General features: G+C 42.5%; 1 protein-coding gene across 11 annotated transcripts in view; it reads left to right on the top strand.

Moving 5' to 3' along the window:
* Window positions 1–20,994, top strand: part of HACL1 (2-hydroxyacyl-CoA lyase 1) — a 55,420-nt gene extending 34,426 nt beyond the window's left edge. For 4 of the 11 annotated variants that reach the window (XM_030329000.2, XM_030328999.2, XM_030329001.2 and 1 more), the window contains one exon: window positions 1,100–1,469. In XM_030329000.2, coding sequence (XP_030184860.1) covers window positions 1,100–1,132 — 33 coding nt within the window. In that variant the 3' untranslated portion in view covers window positions 1,133–1,469. Of the gene's footprint in view, window positions 1–1,099; window positions 1,472–7,760; window positions 7,908–12,456; window positions 12,475–20,083; window positions 20,274–20,913 lie in introns of those variants that run through there. The other 7 variants (XR_003971674.2, XR_003971676.2, XM_032594666.1 and 4 more) reach the window with 4 other exon arrangements.

Here is a 20,994-nt window from a genome sequence, read left to right on the forward strand (position 1 = left end):
AATTCATTTTTGCTTTTAATTCCCTTGCCTTTGGGGATGGAGACACAATAGACTTTAAAACAAGCATTTTAATAAGAGACAAAGAAGGACACTACATAGTAGTAAAGGGGTTAATCCAACAAGAGGGTATGACATTTGTGAATATTTATGCACACAACGTAGGAGCACCTAAATATATAAAGCAAATATTAACAGACCTAAAGGGAGAAATAGCACTACAAAAAATAGTAGGGGACTTTAATACACCACTTACATCAATGGATAGATAGATAATCCAGACAGAAAATCAAGAAGGAAACATTGGCCTTAAATGACACATTAGATTGGATGGATTTAATAGATATATTCAGAACCACACAAAATAGTCTTGAAACCATGTTTGTCACAGTAAAGCCCTAATGAATTGTCCCCTCTCGCTAGTGAGTTCGGGTTTCTAATGATCTCTTCTCCAAGTTCTCTATGAATTTTGGGGGGTATTGCTGGAGAAATTTAGGTTCTTATCTCTTCTTTGATAACTCCATAAGGATCATCCTTATATTTCTTGAATCTATCACTTCAACATGAGTTATCCTCATTCCAGTAAATTCCACACATATTGTTTCCAGGCTGTTCATTTTCATTGATTGTCTGTGTGTCCATCAGCCATTTGGTCATTGATTTGCGATGTAAACTGACTGCTTCCTGCTGTACTATAGAGAGGACCTAATCTCTGCAGTCACCTCTGTGCAGGCCACATGTGTGGGATAGTATGAATCCTGGGAAAGGCTTGGCTTCTGTGCACTGCTCTTCCTACCCAGCTTCTTTTTGGATTTGGATACTCCCCCTCTTCTTTCTTCTTTTGACTCGACTTCTGGTTCTCTCGGACTCTAGTTTTTTGTGCCCTGATTACTTGATAATAGTTATTTTATAGGACAAGACCGCAAGATTCACTGTGAGTTTTTAGCTTCTTTTTGGGAAAGGCATAAGACCAATGACAAACTTCATTTACCACCATTGTGGTAAATGTGGTTATAATGGGACTTTTAGATTTTAGAGCAAGCAAAGGAGGATAGTTTGAGACAATTACTTCTTTCACTGAATGTTTGTTGTCTTTTTCTAGGATTTTCACTGGCTGACACGCTCTAAGATATAAAGATGTCCGGGAATGGTCGTGAGGAGTTTTCTTTCCTGTAAGATGGAATTTTATTTTCCACAGCAAAATACTAAAATGTTAAAATTATCATACAAAGAAAAATAAAAAACATTTCCAAATGACATCTTATAGTAAAGGAATTGACTGTGACTAAAACCAGAAAAAGTTACCAGTATTCTACCACAGAGAGAACAATTGGCAGATGAAAGAAAAAAGAGAGTTTTATTAAATAATAGCATTGTAACTGCCTAACTGCTGAGTTACATATCAGTCTTCTTTCACATAAATCCATTCTTAAAGTCACGTGTTTTTTAAAAAACATCTTCGGAGAAAAAAATCTCCCAAGAATTTTCTAAAATTTTTTTTTTTTCAACGTTTTTATTTTATTTTTGGGACACAGAGAGATAGAGCATGAACGGGCGAGGGGCAGAGAGAGAGGGAGACACAGAATCGGAAACAGGCTCCAGGCTCTGAGCCATCAGCCCAGAGCCCGACGCGGGGCTCGAACTCACGGACCGTGAGATCGTGACCTGGCTGAAGTCGGACGCTTAACCGACTGCGCCACCCAGGCGCCCCTCCCAAGAATTTTCTAATGTAGAAGCATGTTCAGTAAGTTGGAGTATATAGGCTATTTCTACTTTGTAGTTTATCTGTTGATCACTTTGTACCTTAGACCCCCCAGTATTTAATGGGGCTTGTTCTATACTTTATGAAATGGGGTTTTGTTTTGTTTTGTTTTGTTTTGTTTTTCTGGAGAGAACTTACTGAGCCAAAGGAGAAGTCATGCCATACCTAAACTGATAATTTCAGGGTATGTTTAGATTAGCAACCTTAGTTTATGTGTACCACATTGAGACCAGCAGAGGCAACAGTCTTTTGATATATAAAGAACTCTTATAAATAAGAAAAATATTAACACACTAGTAGAAAAATGAGCAAAGGGCATGAGCGTATAATCAATGGAAAAAATACATAAAATGAGTATGAATAAATGTGAATATATAAGTTAGACTGCAAGCCCTTATTTTTGCCTATCCACTTGGCAGAGCACTTTCAAAATTATAATTCTCAATGAGGGTGAGGGTAAAATGAAGACGGAACTGCTGTGTTATGGTGGAAGATGAAATTGGTACATTTTCATAGAGTAATCCTAGCAGTGCTTGTATTTGGAATCTTAAAAATGTTCATACTGAGCCTTGGGTGGCTCAGTCGATTAAGTGTCTGACTCTTGGTTTCAGCTCAGGTCATGATCTCATGGTTTCATGAGTTCGAGCCCCACATTGGGCTCTGCACTGACAGCGTGGAGCCTGCTTGGAATTCTCTCCCTCTCCCTCTTTCTGCCCCTCCCCACTTGCTCTGTCTCTCAAAATAAATAAATAAAATTAAAAAAAAATGTTCATACACTATAACTTTTGACCCAGGGAGCCCATTTAGAGAGTGTGTCCTAAAGAAATAATAAAATATTTTGTCAAATATTTATATATAGGGCCATTCAGCACAATTTAGAAACAGTGCCAATGTTTAATAATAAGACATTGGCTACATATGTTATGACCTATTGACCTCATAAAATAAAAATTGTGTTAATGAGTATGTATAGGGATACCTGGGTGGCTTAGTCGGTAAGCATCTGACTTGTTATTTCGGTTCAGGTCATGATCTCATGGGCATGGGATTGAGTCCCGTGTTACCCAGTGTGGAGCCTGCTTAAGATTCTTTCTCCTTCTCCCTCTGCCCCTGCCATGCTTGCTCTTTCTCTAAAAAAAGAGTATATATAACTGGAGGAATCATCACAATATAATACTAGTGAAAAGACAAGCTACAAAATGGATGGATCCAGGTCAGGGTATACACCTATACTCGCACAGTCATACATACACAGAAAGAAAAAGATGGGCACAAAATAAACCAAAATTTTAATGTAACGTGTTGATGGAGTTATAAGCAATTTTTATTTTCTTTAATTTTTCCTTCTTTTACGAAATTTTAAAATAAAAATAATTATTTAATTTTTATTATCAGAAACAGACATTATTTTAAAAGGATGTTAGAAATTGAAAAGTATCATTTATGATCTGGAATTTTATATGAATTGGAGCATATGACTCTATCTCAAAGTTCAGCTGGTTTGCAATATACACATAAGACTTGTCTCCATTGGCTATTTAGGGGCATAAGTGACTTCTACAGAGTGGAGTCCAGCTTTGAGATGTCAAGACACTTGCGGGGAGCTGTGGTTTTACCCAGTGAGCCCCTGAAATTGGGCCTACATGGCAAACACACTTACATACTTCTGAGGTACACACTAGAGGGCCTGGGCTGCATAAAAGCATAGAGAATATCAAAAAGAGTGTTGAGAGTGGGTAGCTCGTGTAACCTTGTCAGTGTCCTACTCTACCCATTGATGGTTGCCTCTGGCAGCCAAGTGCAATGCAAGATTTTGCTGTAAAGTAGTGTAGAAGCTTTGATGAATATCTGTGAACTGAACTATGTAAATCTAAATACTAGATATAATTTGGGGAAAATGCTTGTTCCCTAGCCACATTTAGCTCAAGAGGAAAAAAAAAACAAACATGTTAACACATTAGTAGACTATCCAGCAGAGGTCAGTCTGAGCATATGAAGACCCGATTAGTCTAGGAGCACTTTGATGACGCTGTCCATTGACTACCTATTTTGTAACAGTAATCTTGAAATTGGTTTCCTTCTAAGAATCTTCCCTTAGAAGGATAAGATATTGAAGAAGCCCCTCTAAGATAAATCTACTGGTTGATAGTCAAATTTACCATGATACAACATTTTGCACCTCCTAGTTGATTTAATGAACACTCTTATGTGATCCTGGTATGTTGAATACTCAAGTGTCTCATAAAAACTGAACTTTGAAAGATTTGGGTTACTTTCTTGATTTAGGAAAACTAAATCTTGGGTGGGAAACGACTTCTTGGGTTAGTTCCTCTACTCATATTCTTTCTAAAAGCTTTCCTACATCATGAGATTGTTTGGGAATTCAGAATGCTACCCTGAAACTCCAAGCCCAATGCCTGGCCTATAGAAGGCATGCTGATGCGACTGTGTTTTAGGAATATATGACTTTAGAGGAGACACTGGCTGAATTACATCCTGCCTTGAGCAGTGTGGCTTCATGTTTTAAATAAATGGGTCTTACTTCCCCAAGTAGATAAGTCATTTCCTGGAAAACGGGTTGTGTGTTTTTACTTACCTTTTTTTTTTTAAGTTATTTTACTTACCTTATTTTTTTTAAGTTATTTTTTAAGTTATTTCTAAGTAATCTCTACACCCAGCATGAGGCTTGAACTCATGACTCTGAGATCAAGAGTCACATGCTCTTCCGGCTGAGCCAGCCAGGCGCCACTGTTTTTCCTTCTTTATACAGCCACCTGCTCTGCAGGGGTTCACTAAGTAATAGTTGAATGAGAATTCATGATGGTTAGAAATAACTCAGTGGATACCTTCTATGGTTTTTTTAACACATGCACCTTTGAAGTAGCTCCGTTTATCATGTGAAGTGAGTATATTTTCCTTAGGAAAAAAGGTCTCAACTCTGTTACAAAGAAGTAGTAGGACTTTTGAACCCCAAAGGAAAATGAAAATACGGATTCCAAAAATGTTTTTCTTCCTTTACTATGTGCAAGAGTCTTCACTAGGCAGCAGGGAGCAGTGCATTCCCGTGTGGAAGTGCCAGGTGACTGAAACAAATGGAAATTCAGAGTGACTAGGGTAGCATTTCATTTGAACGCATTAAAGAAAGTTGGAAACCAGTTAAATTCTAGATGGGAATTATGACTGAGAAACTCTGCTACCTGCGTTGGAAAGTGAAATGTATACAGAAAGAAGTCTGAAGCATCTGGTGTTTCCTGGTTGCATTTGCTGCTGCTAATGTGACTAATGGAGTAATGTGGATAAAGGAAATTGAAGATCCTATGAATTCTCCCCATTGATGAGGTGCAAGCAAAAGTATACCTTGCTTAGATTCGGATCTGACAAGCAGCGCTGTCTACACCTCTGGCTCCCACTGGATTATCGTAGGATCTTCTGTCCCTTCTAAGGCCTTTTCCAGGAGAGGGGCTAGCCAGGCAGTGAACCCATGGTAAATCCAGGTTGTAAATTTACTCCAATTAGGGAGCAGAAAAAAGGCACACCCAGAAACCCCTGGATCTTCAGTTTCGAAGTTTGAAGGAAACATTCTAAATTTTGACTCAGACCTGGAAATATCCACAGAGATGGCATCATCCACAATTTTGTACTTTGTATCCAGCAGTCACTAAGATGACCTGTGGTCTATGGAATGGTTAATCAACAGCCACATGGCTCATGCCCTGGTCCCAGCAGTTTCCTGGGAGTTGCCTCCCTCCCTCCACTGATGAAGGTGGGCTCAGGAAATCAGATCTGATTTCACCTTAGCCTGAGTTTTGTTCATGCTGTTTCTACTGCAGTGCCCTGTGCACACCTACCAATTTTTGCCATATGAAATCAGCTATATCCTTCAAGATCTAGCTCAAAAGACCCCTCTTCTGTGAAACTGCTCTCCCTCCCAGCACTCCTACAACACCCTGTATGGGCATCTGTCACTATTCAGAATGTTCACAGTTAATTCCCATTGCCCTCCCCCACTCAACTGAGTGTCTGCGTTCCCAGATGTCACCCACCCCTCATCTTCCAGGGCCTGTGTCCTTGTGCTCCTGTTTGGCATGCTCCTCTGAGTTCACCCCTGAAGAGTCCACTTCCACACGGCATATAGCAATCTAAACGTCACAGACATTTTCTTGCCTGGGAGGTGACCCAGGAGCTGCATCAGCCTCAACCAAGGATGCAGGGTGGATAGATGAGCCACCAAGAATCAGAAGCCCACCCTTACGCCTGGGTATCAGATGAGCCCCACGATTCTTAGAGCAGGGTGGGGGAGGATGGCTGTGGGCCATGAGGCCCTGACATGACTGAAGTCAAATTACTAAAAATAAATATTTCTTTCACACTTGAGTGCTTTGGACTGAAATTTACACCCACTACACCCATAAACCATTTCATAACTCACTGCCATCTCTGCCTCCCCACCTTCCACCAGCCACTCTATCTTCCTCCCCACTACCCTACCTACATTTTCATTTGCCAGAATTTTCATGGTTCTCTTCATAATAACCACTTGATTATTTTTGTATATTCAGTAGCACACACACACACACAAAAAAACCTGGTATTTTCCTTGGATTGTGCTTTAAAATACAGTGTAATAATAGAAAAACTCGAGATTCAATAAGGCCAACAGATCAGGAGACCATTGTCTTGAAAAGAGAAGTTTCTTACAATTCCTAAGAGGAGTGTGCCGCACCACTCAGGCCACAGAAGACACAGAGGTCGATCTCAGGCATAGAGAGAAAGGGAAGTAGTGGGCTGAAGTCTCTACCGTGATCTTGGGAAGAAAAAGGTGAGGCACAATAAACAGGTTTAGGATTGGCCAGTTTGAATAATTTCCCAGGGCTCTGGAGTGTAGGGGCAGCCCCTGGTGACCTGGTGCTGTGACCCTGGGGTGGTTAGGATAGGAGGATGGTGGGGAGGGAGAAGAAGAGGAGTAAGGACTGTGATAAAGAGGGTGGTTGGGATTGTGGGTTTTGGATCATTTGGTTTTATTTGCTCTCTCTAGGAATTAACTAACCTGGGAGGGGCAGTTCCTCCAGGGTAAGCTAGCCCGGTGTCAAAGAATCAGAATTACAGAAAACAAAAAGACAGGGTTAATACAGAACGGCATTAAATGCATATTTCTCAAATATCAGTTCTTATGATATTTGGAGAATTGAATCTTAAAGTATTGTTTCTACTAATGCTAGGGTATCTTTGATTTTTTGAAAGTGGGTTTTCTTTGTCCCTCAGTGGAGTTTTAAAGTTTTCATAGTAGCCTTGCCCCATTTTTATTAAATTTGTTCCTGGACATTAATCTGTTTTGTGCTAGTGTAAATAAATTCTTCTACTACATTTATAGTTAGCTATTATTTACATATTTTGTGTATTAATTTCATACTTAATGGGTTCTCTTAAACCTTTTCTTCCTTTCCTAGAGAAGGAACCGAGGGGAGGCGGGGAGGGATGGGTGAAATAGGCAATGAGGATTAAGGAGTGACTTGTGATGAGCACCATGTGATGTTTGGGCATGTTGAATCACTATATTGTACACCTGAAACTAATATTGCACTTTATGCTCACTAACTGGAATTAAAATACAAACTTAAAAAATAAATAATTTTCAAAACACCTCTTCTTCCTTTCTTTTATCTGATGGCATTGGTCGGTACTTCCAGAACAACTCTGACTGATATTGGTGACTGTGGCACACACCACTTTCCTTCTGGGTGTTTTAAATTTTTTTTAATGTTTATTGGAGAGAGAGAGGGGGAGAGAATGAGTGGGGGAGGGGCAGAGAAAGCGGTAGACAGAATCCGGAGCAGGCTCCAGGCTCTGAGCTGTCAGCACAGAGCCCAACACAGGGCTCGAACCCATGAACCATGAGATCATGGCCTGAGCCGAAGTCTGGTGCTTAACTGACAGCCACCCAGGCGCCCCCCTTCTAGGTGTTTTAGAATCAGCATATCATTTATCTGCTTTCTTCTTTCAGGAGCAGCAAAAGATGGAAGAGAATCTCCCTACAAGGAGTCACTGAGGCTGCAGGGCTTGAATGTCTTCCCCAAAGGATGTGAAATCGGAAAAGAATCCCTACCCTTTTTAAGTTGGCACTGGTGTTCCTGGATGCCTGGAGTAAAAGGTAACTCTTGGCAAATGAATTAGGGCTAGTTGGTGTGCTAGTGAACTATTTGTTGCCTAGGCTGTCTTCCTTCATGGCACTAAGACCAATGACAAGGGCAAACATATTGAGAAACTTGTTCCTCTGTAGACTTCACCTTCAAAATCTCGGACCATGTTCTTCTAGAAGAGTCAGCAGAGGATGACCTCCTTTCCCCCCACAGTGATGCATATATGGTTGGGGGCGCCAGTGGGGGAGGGGCATTGCATGGGATTGAACACTCCAAGGGTTTTATTCAGGGAACCACCCGTGTGAGAGAAAACAGAAGGAGCAGGAAAAGGCTGAGAGAGCCATCAGACTGCCATGCAAACCTCACCCTGGGAAAGGAGGGAGGGAGAGAAGATTGGGCCCAAGCATTCCCGCTGCCTGCCGTCTGAGGAAGATTTGGCAGAGCTTCTGTCACAGTCCCATGTCTCCCAGGAACGGGCCCCCTTCATATCCTACTGGACGCAGACATCGGAGGGGAGCAGCACAATGCCTGGGAAGTGTGAGCTTGGCACACATCAGGCGATGGATTTTGGAGAAGCCGCAGCTGGGGATCTTGGTAGTTGGCTCCTCGTGGCTGCCACAGGCACTTCTGGAGGCCTCTTTACTGCTGCCTTTAGACTGTTAGGGCTGAAAAGTAGGGAGGCAGGGCCTGTTCAGGGCTTAAAATCCAAGGATCCTCCTGCAGCTTGTTTTTCAGTTTCGGGCCTCGACTATCCCTCTTGGACGGAGTAAAGTAAGCCCGAGTTTCCATCTTGGCTCTGCTTTGGTGCTTCTACAACCTAAGTCTCAGTTTCCTCATCTCTATAACGAGGATAATAGAATGCCTAACTCATAGAGTTGTCTGGAGCACATGCTGTTTATAGGAATGGGTAGCATGAAACCTGGCACAAAAATGCCCCTTGATAACCATTAGCCCCTCCCCCTCACTCCCTCTTCATGCCTCAGGCACCCACCGCTCACAGAACACAGGGTCAGGAAAAAGCTAGTTTTGTCCCTCTGTGGAGTCTTCTGGTAAGAAAGAGAAGTCCGCACGTCTGTATAGTTATTGTGTGCTTTGGACAGCTGGGGAACTGACCATGGTCAATATTTAGTTTGGCCGCCTTCCTTCCACACCTCAGCACAGGCCTGGGCTGTCAGTGTAAACTCAGGAAAAGGCACATTGATTTGAGCCAAACTGAATTAGCAGACCAGTCAGTGGCCGGGAAGTCACGTGCTGCTTTCCCAAACCAAATAGAAATTATTTTTAGATTATTCACTGTTTGGTATTATCCATGCCACAGCTCCCTCCTATTAAGGCACATCAGAGAAAATTGGCTTTGGCCAATTAATGGATACTTTGCAAGCCATTTGTCAGTACTGGGCCTCTGTTCTCATTTGTGAAGAGTGGTTGAAATTGACCAGTGGTTCTCAATCCTGGCAGCACACGGAAACCACCTGGGGATCTTAAAAATCTTGAATCCCAGGCTGCACTGTAACTCAATTACATCAGAATCTCTAGGGGCACAGGCATCAGTATTTTTAAATCTCCCCAGGTGATCCCGGTGTGCAGCCCAGTTTGAGAACTAGTGAAAGAGGGTTTCAAAGCTTCCTTCCATCTCTAATTCCAGGGACATGACCTTGAAGAGGTAAAGTCTATTTCTAATTTCATTCATAAAATAGGAATTCTGAGTGAATATTCCAGCAATTTTGTAATTTTATACTCTTCTTAAGTTCTCTGCTCACAATCATGTTCCTCCTTAAATTCATAATTTGTACTTTTTCTCCTACATAAATATTTGTTTCCTTCATGTGTCTGTCATAATCTCTTATTTTCACTTATATAGTATGTTTGTGGCAGGTATATAGTTCACGAAATTGGTTGACTTTTCTTTATTCCTCTGTAATAGAAATCAGCTCCTGAGCTCCATTTCTACTTATCTTACGCATACGGCTTGATGAATTCTTAAGTAGGTATGCATCCGATTCCCAGATCGAGACACATAGCATGTTCAGCAATGCAGAGGGCTCCCTCATGCTCTTTCCAGTCAAACCTCCATCCCCCAGGGGTAGCTGCTTTCTGACTTCTATCACCAGAGGGTAACACTCAGTCTCTTCTAAGTGCTTCATCTACTTTCGATTCACTCCTCTCCCCTGTTTCCTTCTTACCTGAGGATGATCTCATTTTGGGGGGTCTTCCCTGCCATCAGGGGAGAGGTTTGCTTCAAGCCTGGGTGATTCCATAATCTATGGGTAACAAACCGTTCCCAAACTTAGCAGCTAAATGCAAGACATTATTCTCTCTCCCAGCTTTGCAGGTTGGTGGGACTCAGCTGATTCTCCTAACCTCGCTTGGGGCCTCTCTCACAGCGGCCATCAGATGGCAGCTGGAACTGGGCCCGCTGGAGGCTCCATTGGCCTGGAAGTCCTGAGTTGCCTTCTTTACTCTGAGAAAGTAAAAATCAGCTCAGACCATGAATGTAAACATCTGCCTAGCCATTCATCAGGCTGGAATCAGAGACATGGATAATGTCAGACGCACAGTTAACAGAAGGAAATATTTTAGCCAAGGACACACTGCAGCTGGAAGTGCCCTAACATCCATCTTTCTTGTTCATGAGAAACTTTGCTTTCTAAAATCATAGATTATCAGGAATTTTTATCAGTAAGCGTGACATGCCCAAACAGCCTTGATTTGCGATGCACATGCAGAGTTTCTGGACACAGATTTCTCCATCTGTTATAACTTTATAGCATTCCGGGAAACAGGACCTCGGGGTCCGCTTCACAGTCCAGATCTGACATGGAATCCTTTACACGGAGCCTGCTTTGCTTTGAGCCAATTGAACCTTTGATTTAATACTGAAATCATTTATTTGTGTATTCTTAAATGGTGAATTTCGTGGTATGTGAATTTATGATCTATGAAAGATGGCATCCCAATTTTTTTAAATGATAGCCATCGAAAGAATTAGAATGTTATGTGTGGCTTTGAATCCATTGGCACTTCCTAAGCCAGCCAGGATTATTGTCATAATCCCATTGCCCGGCTCCTAGCAGACCTCCATTGTTCCAATTTGTAACTGGGTTGGAATACTGAAACTCTCTCATGCACCCCCATCTTTTGTCCTCCGTCTGCACCCCACTCATCCTCCTTGAGCCCTCTCATCCCTCCTCATATAATGCATACGTATTCTGCAAATGCTTTGCATGAAAATTGTTGGCTTTTAATGTCACCTTACACTGAGTTTCCTCAATGACCTCAATTTAATAAAATGATTTCTTCAATTCAGAAACAAAGCACTCAGCTTCATTTATATTCCACCTAAACTCCATCCCTCCCTCCAATCCTATGCTAACTCTACCTTTGGTGAGTCATCCCGTGGTTCCTCTGGATGTGGTCTGTTTCACTGCAGTGGGCTAATAAACCTGACTTTGTGAGACTACAGGTTTGTTCCTGACAGCCATGAGCTGGTTGGTCTGGGACAGCCCTAGGCCCTTGGCACTCCTTCGCGTGGTCTCTCTGCACAAGCAGAAAGACCTGGGCTTTTCACAAAGCAGCTGACTTCCACCAGGGCACAAGTAAAAGCTACCAGGCTTTCTTAAGACTTTGGCCTGGAACTGTGTTACTTGTGCCATTATTCTCTTGGTTAAAGTGAGTGCCAGGGCCAACCCAAATTCAGTGTGAGAGAGGACTGCGCAGGTCCATGACCATCAGGAGGTGTGGTTTCATTGAGGGCCATCTTCGGAGGTCAGCTTCCACAGCTGTCCTTTTTCCTCATGGCCGTTCCCATCTCGAAGCTTCATCTGCTTCAGACCCTACTATTCTGCTGATCGCATCCACTTTTTGCAAACTGTCAGGGCTCTTTTGCCATCTTCTCAGTCCTTTCCACATCCCTCTGTGGCCCTGAGAAGTTTCTGGCTGCATTCTCCACACTGTCCTAGCATGTCCAGGGCTTCACAGGCCCCTCTGCCTGGACTTCTCCCTCAGACATTGTAGTTCTACCACCAGATGCCGTGTTGGATATGGCTTCTCCTCTAGGTCTACGCTATGGGGAGCCAGCCCCCCCGCTTCTGCCACGGGATTCCCAAAACCAGGCTGACCTACCCACCTACCTCCTGAGGAAGTGAATGCCACTGATTCAAGGAATGAAGGGCTGTGGGAAAACAAGAAAAAAATACGGAAGAGAAAATGGCTAAACTCTAAATAGAGTAGTATAACCTTTTAAAGAAAGCTCCATCAGTGAGGCTGTTCTGTTTTAGGTAGCTATTAATGTTGAATATCAGTATTGCTGTGATCTGAGTTTAAGGTAATGATAATGATAAGGTTTGGCTAGCCCTTAAGAGATTTCACACACATAATTTTATTTCATCTTTACAGCAACCTTTGAAAGGAGTGATTATTGTTATTCCTATGATAAGGAAACAGGCTTAGGGAAATCAAGTGACTTCCAAAATCACATATTGTGTGGTTTTATCTTGAAGGGACAATTTTATTATTTTTTAATTTAATTTTGTACTTTACTTTTTTATGTTTATTTTTGAGAGAGAGAGTACCGAAGCAGGCTCTGAGGTGTCAGCAGAGAGCCCGATGTGGGGCTCGAACTCACAAACCGTGAGACCATGACCTGAACCAAACTTGGATGCTTCACCAACTGAACCACTGAGGCACCCCATTGAAGGGACAATTTTCAAAGAGAAACGATTTGAAAGAGAACAAATGGAACTGTGATTTTGACATGAGGATTTCTGGAATTTTCCATTTTGATGATCTCACAAAATGCTTGGCTTAAGATTTAGAGAAAAAAATCAGTGTTACCTAAAGAACAGTGACAGAGTATGAGGAACAGCAGTGATGAAGTGATAAAGAAATCGATCGTAAAGCTTCTATTTAATTCGACATCCATTGAATCCCTACCATGTGCCATTCATTTTGCTCACCCTGTATGTGGCAAGTTATGAGCTTCTAGGTTGCTTATCTGAGAAGTCATGAGATGAAACTTCTACCCTGGAACACCTTCTGGGGTCTCCACACCAACTTTGGGCTGAGATTTGACTCAATGAGATTGATAATAAAGAGGATGCAGGTGAGATGGTGTTTTTCAAGTTGCAAGAGAGTATGAGGGGAGGCTGTTTTAGGCACAGAGGAAGAATCCGGGTTCTGAGGGACAGCCACGGAAGGGGTAAATCTAGCTCCTCAGCAATGATAACACATGGCAACATGCTTGGCCATGTGCAATTGAGGCTGCTCCTCAAATTTCTGACAATATGGAACTAAACAGAACAGGAGATTGCTTTCATAAGAGCCAGCAGACATGGGAGAAAAAGGGCTCACCAGAGACTTTGTCTTTGGGGTCTTTGAAAATTGCTTCCCACTAGCTCTTTTAATATATCTTGATCCTTCCTGTAAACAGTGCATAGTAAACACTTTACATTCATTATTTTTAAAAAGCCAATTATATTCATAAAACAATAAGTAAAGACAGACTCCATTTTATTTTTATTTTTTGAATGTTTATTTACTTTTGAAGGAGAGAGAGGGCATGAGTGGGTGAGGGGTAGAGAGAGAGGGGGACACAGAGTCCAAAGCAGGCTCCAGGCTCTGAGCTGTCAGACCAAGGTGGGGCTCAAACTCACAAGCCTTGAGGTCATGACCTGAGCTGAAGTCAGACACTTAACTGACTGAGTCACCCAACTCCGTTTTAAATTTTTTTTTTCTTTTTTTTTTTCAACGTTTTTTTTTTATTTATTTTTGGGACAGAGAGAGACAGAGCATGAACGGGGGAGGGGCAGAGAGAGAGGGAGACACAGAATCGGAAGCAGGCTCCAGGCTCTGAGCCATCAGCCCAGAGCCCGACGCGGGGCACGAACCCACGGACCGCGAGATCATGACCTGGCTGAAGCCGGACGCTTAACCGACTGCGCCACCCAGGCGCCCCATACTCCGTTTTAAATACAAATAGGCCACTATGGCTGGAGAGAGGTCACCAGCAAAAACAATGGTGGTATATATGGCCGATGTCAGATGTCAGAGAAATGACTGCCTGTGTTCTCTTCTGGAATTTTTATGGTTTCAGGTCTCATGTTTAGGTCTTTAATCCATTTGAGTTCATTTTTGTGTATGGTGTTAGAAGGCAGTTCAGTTTCATTCTTTTGCATGTAACTGTCCAGTTTTCCCAGAACCGTTTGTTGACGAGACTGTTTTTCCCCCAATGTGTATTCTTGTCTCCTTTGTCATGGACTTATTGACCATATAATTGTGGATTATATGTTCCTGTTCCATTGATCTGTGTGTCTGTTTTTGTGCCAGTACCATACAGTTTTGATTACTACAGCTTTGTAGTACATCTTGAAATCTGGAATTGTGATACCTCCAGTTTTGTTCTTTCTCAAGATTGCTTTGGTTATTCAGGGTCTTTGGTGGTACCATACAAATTTTAGTATTGTTTGTTATAGTTTTGTGAAAAAATGCTGTTGGTATTTTGAGAGGGATTGCATTGAATCTTAGATTGCTTTGGGGGTAGTGTGGCCATTTAAAAAATATTAATTCTTCCAGTCTATAAGCATGGAGTATCTTTCCATTTGTGTCATCTCCAATTTCTTTCATCAGTGTTGTATAGTCTTCAGAGTACACGTTTTTCACCTTTTTGGTTAAGTTTATTCCCAGGTATTTTATTCTTTTTGGTGCAATTGGAAATGGAGTGGTAGGGAGCCTGGGTGTCTCAGTCGGTTAAGCATCGACTCTTGATTTAGGCTCAAGTCATGATCTCCCAGTTCATGAGATTGAGCCCCATGTTGGGCTATGTGCTGACAGTGCAAAGCCTACTTGGGATTCCCTCTCTCTCTCTCTCTCTCTCTTTCTCTCAAAAAAAAAAATTAAAAAATAAAATGATTAAAAAAAGTAAATGGAGTTTTCTTAACTTCTCTTTCTGCTATTTGATTATTACTGTATAGAAACACTACTGATTTCTGGGAATATATTGTAGTTTTCTTTTTCTTTTCTCTCTAAATGTGTTTATAGTTGTATACCGGGACTAACAAGTTTGATCTATTTGAATATAAACCATGTCAGCTTTCTTTGACGGTGTGACTCAGCTTAGGCTAATAGGTTTGAGGATGATCCAGAGAAAAGTAGAACAAATTGGCTATTTATGGAGCCAACTACTAATATAAATGGAAATGCTTTTAGCACATGTTCTTTCCAAGAATCTCCCAGACTGACTGAAATAGGGCAGGAATAAAAATGGAAAATTACTTTAGAAGGTCATTTGCATTTTGGATGCTACCGCTTACCAGTTGCCTTGGGTTTGTGGAGTTCCTAATTCAAGAACCATTCAGTTTTAAAAATGCAATTCAAACTGATACATAAAGGGGGAATTGTAGAAGAAATTTGGAGTCTATATGAAAGACAAAAAAAGTAATGAGCTATATATTTAAATTGGCTTCAATTCAAAGTATGTCTTTGAATTTGCAAACCACAGGCCTCTTCCAGAGAATTTCTGCACCAATAAAGTGAAATATAGTTACAACTGTAATCTGGAAATAAGGTTATACATGCTTTTAGGGTGAATACAATGGTAAAGGGAGGGGAGGAACATAGAAGATGAGACCAGAAGAACACTGCTACAAAGTAGAATTCTCTAGGGCAGTTATAAATTTGTCCAGAATTCCCCATTGAAACAAATGGTTATCTGGATAATTATGCCCCAATAATTCAATCACTGTGGATACACTCCTTTTGCTAACTGAACCTTAGACTAGTGGTTCTTAAAGTAGACCAGCAGCAACAGCACCTTGAAATCTAAGAAATGTAAACCCCCACCCAGCTTCGAAGACATTCTGAGTCAGAAACAGAAATCTGTGTTTTGACAAACCCTCTGGGTGATCTGGAGCATGCTAAATCTGGTGCATGCCAAATCTACTTACTCCACATTCATAGGTTTTTAGTTTTAGGCACCTAAGATAGAAAACGTGGCCCATTTTTTTTTTTTTCCTGTCCAGATCTGTGAGATTTTCTAGCCTCCAGATCTGTGAGAAAACACATTTGTTTGCTGAAACTACCCAATCTGTGGTGTTATGTTAGGGCAGCCCTAGCAAACAAATACACTGGGTTCATGCATTTTTCAGGCAGTGTGTGGAGAATCCCAGACTGTAATTGACGGTATGTCAGCATCTTCCTCTCTGAAGTCTATTTTTCAGGGGTTGATGACATTTATTTCCTGAAGCTAGAGCTGGGCTGAGCTGGTTCTTTCGTCGCGGGCCAGGTGGTATCACTGACATGGGAGGAGTCTGGCACATCATAGAGAGAGCCTGGGGGAGGCAGGTGGGAGCCAAGGCCCTCACAAAGGCACCAATTCAGAGAGGGACCTCTGGAACCTCACATTTAAAGACCAGCCTATGCGCAAGCTGCCTTACATGTGTCATTTCATTTAAAGCTGACTCCTCTGCAGCTGCAAACTCATGATTCCCTTGACAATAGAAAAGTCTGTTCTGAAACATCACAACGGAATTCTTGATCCAGTATGAATCACTCTTTTTTTTTTAATGTTTTTTTATTTATGTTTTTTGAGAGAGAGAGAGAAAGAGAGCACAAGCAGGGAGAGGCAGAAGGAGGGGGACAGACGATCCAACGTGGGCTCTGTGCTAACAGCAGCTGGATGTGGGGCTCGAACTCATGAACCATGAGATCATGACCTGAGCCAAAGTAGGATGCTCAACCTAGATGCCCCAGTGTGAATTACTCTTAAGGTTTTGGATGTACTGCAGTGTAGTTTATCTGTCTTGTGTATACCATCCAAACCATTTCATTAACCGATTTCACACTTTGAAGGCCTGCTGTGTATCTGAGTTGACACTTAGGGGAATAAAGGGATCAAGCAGTCATGAGCCTTGTGCTCAAGTGATTAACAACTTACTCAGAAATAAAATACAGCTAAGTAGCATATTATAAGGTTGAACACACAGACTAGATCTATACTCGTATTTGCATATATACATACCCACATAAGTATTCTTATTTCTGAGTAGTTTAGATTGCCCCTATTATGTGGCAGCATTGTGTAAGGCAGTTTAGAAGGCTATATCAAATCCATACTGTTAAAGAGGAGACCTCTCTCCCCATACTTCCACCCTGGGCCATCCCCTTCTAAATTTATGTCTCCATGTTTTTTAGAAGGAAAGGAGTTATCGGTCTGGTTGGTCAGAACCCAGGACATGGATTGGGCCATTTTGCCCACAGGCAGCATCACTCCACGTTAAAGATCAGCTTTGTGGGAGAGCCACCTGTCCTTCTGTACATGGGGTCAGGAGTCTTCCTAGGGGCTGCTTACCCAGGTGTGGCCTCTGTTGCATCTTCTTCATTCTTGTTCCTGTGGTGGTGGCGGGGCGGGGGGGGGGGGGGGGGGGGGGGGGGCGGGGGGGGGGGCGCGTGGAGGAAGGAAAGCAGAAGCTCAAAGAAGGGCTGGCCATCACAATTCTTTGGGGGAGGAAGCAGGCCACCCTCTGTGGCTTGCAGGCCTAGCCAACACCTTCCAACGCAGCCTTTCCCAGACTCTGGGTTGTTACAAGTAATAAAGTGTTCCCATTTGGCTGCTGTAAGGCTTGCGTGGAGACCCCTCCTCAGGAGTCCTGAAGGGAAAAAGCGGAATCCTGAGACGTGGGTATTTCTAGCCCAAGGAAACTCTAGGTTAACCACTTCTACTTCATAGAGATAACATCAAGGAATATTATCTTTATTGAACTCCTGAAGAGTTTCCCCACAGTGAGTGGCAGAGTCAGGATTTGAACTGGCTAATGGCTTCAAAGCCATGCTTAAACTGTGGCTGTTGACCCCACGCACACTGCCTTCAAGTGCCAAGAATGAAGATCCAAGAATGTGCTAGGGAAGTTCCTGGGGGCTGGGGGGTAGAACACATTCCTCCTGGCAAACTCTTCGTGGAGAGGAAACATTTAAACTTGAGAAAACTGGGAGCATTTGGACATGAAGGGGTGGGAGTATAGAAGAACAGGTATTCTGGAATTGACTGTCAGGCCAGGGAGAACACAAGGCAAACTGTCCCTGCTAGCAATTCCCAGCATGAGTGGGAGCTGGAATGCACTGAGCACATATAAAATATCCCCCATCCAGTCACTGTAGAGTCATTCCCATTTGGAAGTGACCTTCTGCTATTCCAGGCTGTCAGAATCTGCCAGCATCTGTCACCTAGGCTCAGCCCATTCTGTTTCCCTCTGAGGACTCTGGACAAGAGGCCCTGTTGGTGGCCCTGGAAAGGCCATGTTCATGCCCACTCTAAGCCCTGGGCCAGAGTAGTTTCCCTCACCCACCTGCCCTCTCCCTGTGGTGTCTGGGCCCGGGGCTGAATAGTACAGTGTAAAGAATCCACGCTTTGGGGTATGCAGCCAGCTTTGTGTTCTAGCTCTGCGGCCTTGGGCAGATGACCTCAATTGCCTTTATCAGCCCTGGTTTCTTCATGTGTCGCATGGAGGTAGTAACACCTACCTCATGGAGTTGTTGTGAGGCTTTCAAAAAATGTGCAAGTACATATGTACAAGTGCAATAGATGTTTAGTGAACAGTGGCTGATGTTGGTATTTCCATCCCATAAGGTCAGAATTGCCTCAGACTCTTTCATGAACCTCCCCTTGAGGACTAAAGGCAAACTTTTCTCTTACCTTTCTAATTTCTTACCTTTTACTTCCCTTCATGAGGCTCTCTTGATTAATTATATCTCTCCGTTATTCTTGATTACGATGAATAATATAATAACATGGACCTTTTATTATACATGCTTCTTGTCTGTCTTGAGACTCCCACTAGAAGTTAAGTCCCTGGGGGCTAGAAATTTCTTACATTTGATTCACACTGAATCCCCAACTCCGAGATCTTTGCCTGGAGCACAGTAGGAACTGGGTAAATATTTGTTGAATGAATGAATGAGTCCTCTGACCTCTCTCTTACCTTCCCGAATCATTCTTTCTCTGTTTCCATCTTCTCCAGTTTAGCCTTTTGCCTCCACTTCCTGGGGACATGCATGTGTTTGTGAAACATCACAGTTATATTGGGTAACTCTGTATATAAGGAAACAGGTAATCACATAATCCATGATAACTCGATGGAAAATTTTTTCTCTCTAGTGCTTAAAAAAAAAGTCACCTGTTCTTATCCAAGATTGTATAGCTATATATTTGGCCTTGCAGGCCACCCTTTCTCTGTGGGCTGAGTATTTTTAAAGCACTTTAAGACTTTAAGGAGTGGAGTAATATGGAACGCTGTGGCTCCCAGTTTATGCAGTTTGTTCCATGATAGCCTACAGGATGGAGAACCTCCTGGTTACAGGAATTACACGGACCCCAAAGCAGCATGGACTGCAGTCCCCGTGTACGTCCTTTGTGTCATAGCGTATTGTTTCCTAAAAGTCTGTAATTCTAAAAGTCTCCTCAGCAGCTTCCGATTATTGTTCATCTTGGCCAATATCTCCCTTCCCACGATGCCATGGGAGGATGCATCATTATATGTGGCACAGGCAGTGCCCTTTCCCACCCTTTACCTCAGAGCCTTGGTCAGCATCTGCCTATCGATGTGTTAGGAATGGTCCTGTTCTAGGGCCTTGCCAAACAACACAGCCACATGCCATAGAAAGGTATGATTGCTACCTCCAGCTGGACAGAGACTAGATCATTTGAAAATGATGCTTTGTCTTTACCTTGAACCAAATCAAATTGTGAGGGCAGCCCTTCCTCTGTACTCCATCTAATCTCCTAGAAGATAAGAAGAACCACTGTCTGTAAGTGGGGTTGTGCTGGATGTGATGTGATGAGGCAGTGGGGTTTAGGTAGGGGGGAGGCAGGGGAACTGGGGTGGTAATGTTCTTCCAATAAATATGTAAAAATAAAATTTTGCAATGAACACATGGTAAGTTCCAACAGTGGTTAACTAGAAACATGCATTTGGACTGGCTAGAAGAGAATGAAGTGAATTCAACTAAGTTTTCTGGGGTTCACCCTAGGGGAAATCTGGGGTAAACTCACCGCCTGACCTTCAAAAGTGGGGCTAAGATCTGTTATGTTCTTTGGTGGCTTTATTCTTTTGAGTTCATACCTTTCTATCGTCCTTGAAATAAGTAACACCAGGAAACTGGCTTTGCTTGGGAATCAGGGTGTTTTCCCTCCTTACAGGTTTCAGTTCAAGAACCATCACTCCTCGGTCATCGTAAACCATTGGGAGATCTCCTCTGAAGTCTCCAGCCCTCCCTAACTTCCTACCATAAAAGATTTCCTGTCCTCCCTACCAGAGGAAGGAGTGTGCTTTCACATCTTCAGAGCTGAACGATTCTTGGACTCACAGCATTTCTAGGTCCAGTTCCAGGTAAAGATGAGGTTGATTGATGTTCCCTTGGAGAACAAGTCCAGGCCTGGGAGCACTGATGACCTCTGGCTCAGTGTACCAGCACGAGGGTTCAGGTCCAGTCTTGCTGGTAATCACTCCATCTGCCAGTGACCCGCTGTCTGCTGCTGTCACCAGAGCCTCCCATAAGCCTTAGTTTTCTTATCTGTAAAATAGGAATTACAAGTCTAATCTCACTGTTGTTCACTGCATGAACAACAAATGGGGGAAAATGATAAAAAAAGATTTTATAAAAAAATAAAGCCCTACATTGCAATTATTTATCTAGCACATCAGTAATGTATTTATTGTATAGAACCTAGATAAGAAGAAAAGGGGGAATCAAATAAGAATTAAATAAAAATGGGTTTGAGAGTCAAATACTTTGAGAGGTAAGAGCAAGTAAAATGGTTTCTTTACTACAGGACACGCCAGTGGCTTTAGTATACATATATATTTTGTAAATTTCCAAGAGGAGCATAAAGTAGACAGTGTTTCTCAATTTATGGGAACTCCTCTACTTTGTAAAAATGGAATATCTCTTACAGTGGGAGCACCTCTAGCACAGTTTGAGAAACACTGAATTGGGTAAGATTATTGTTGTTATTGTGATTGCATCCAGGTAGTTCAAGGCCAACTCGGTGCAAATCTCTTCCCTGAAAGTGAGGACAGCAAGCTCCCTGCCCTGGGATTAGAACTGCAG

Source organism: Lynx canadensis, chromosome C2, assembly GCF_007474595.2.
Source record: "Lynx canadensis isolate LIC74 chromosome C2, mLynCan4.pri.v2, whole genome shotgun sequence".
NCBI lineage: Eukaryota > Metazoa > Chordata > Mammalia > Carnivora > Felidae > Lynx > Lynx canadensis.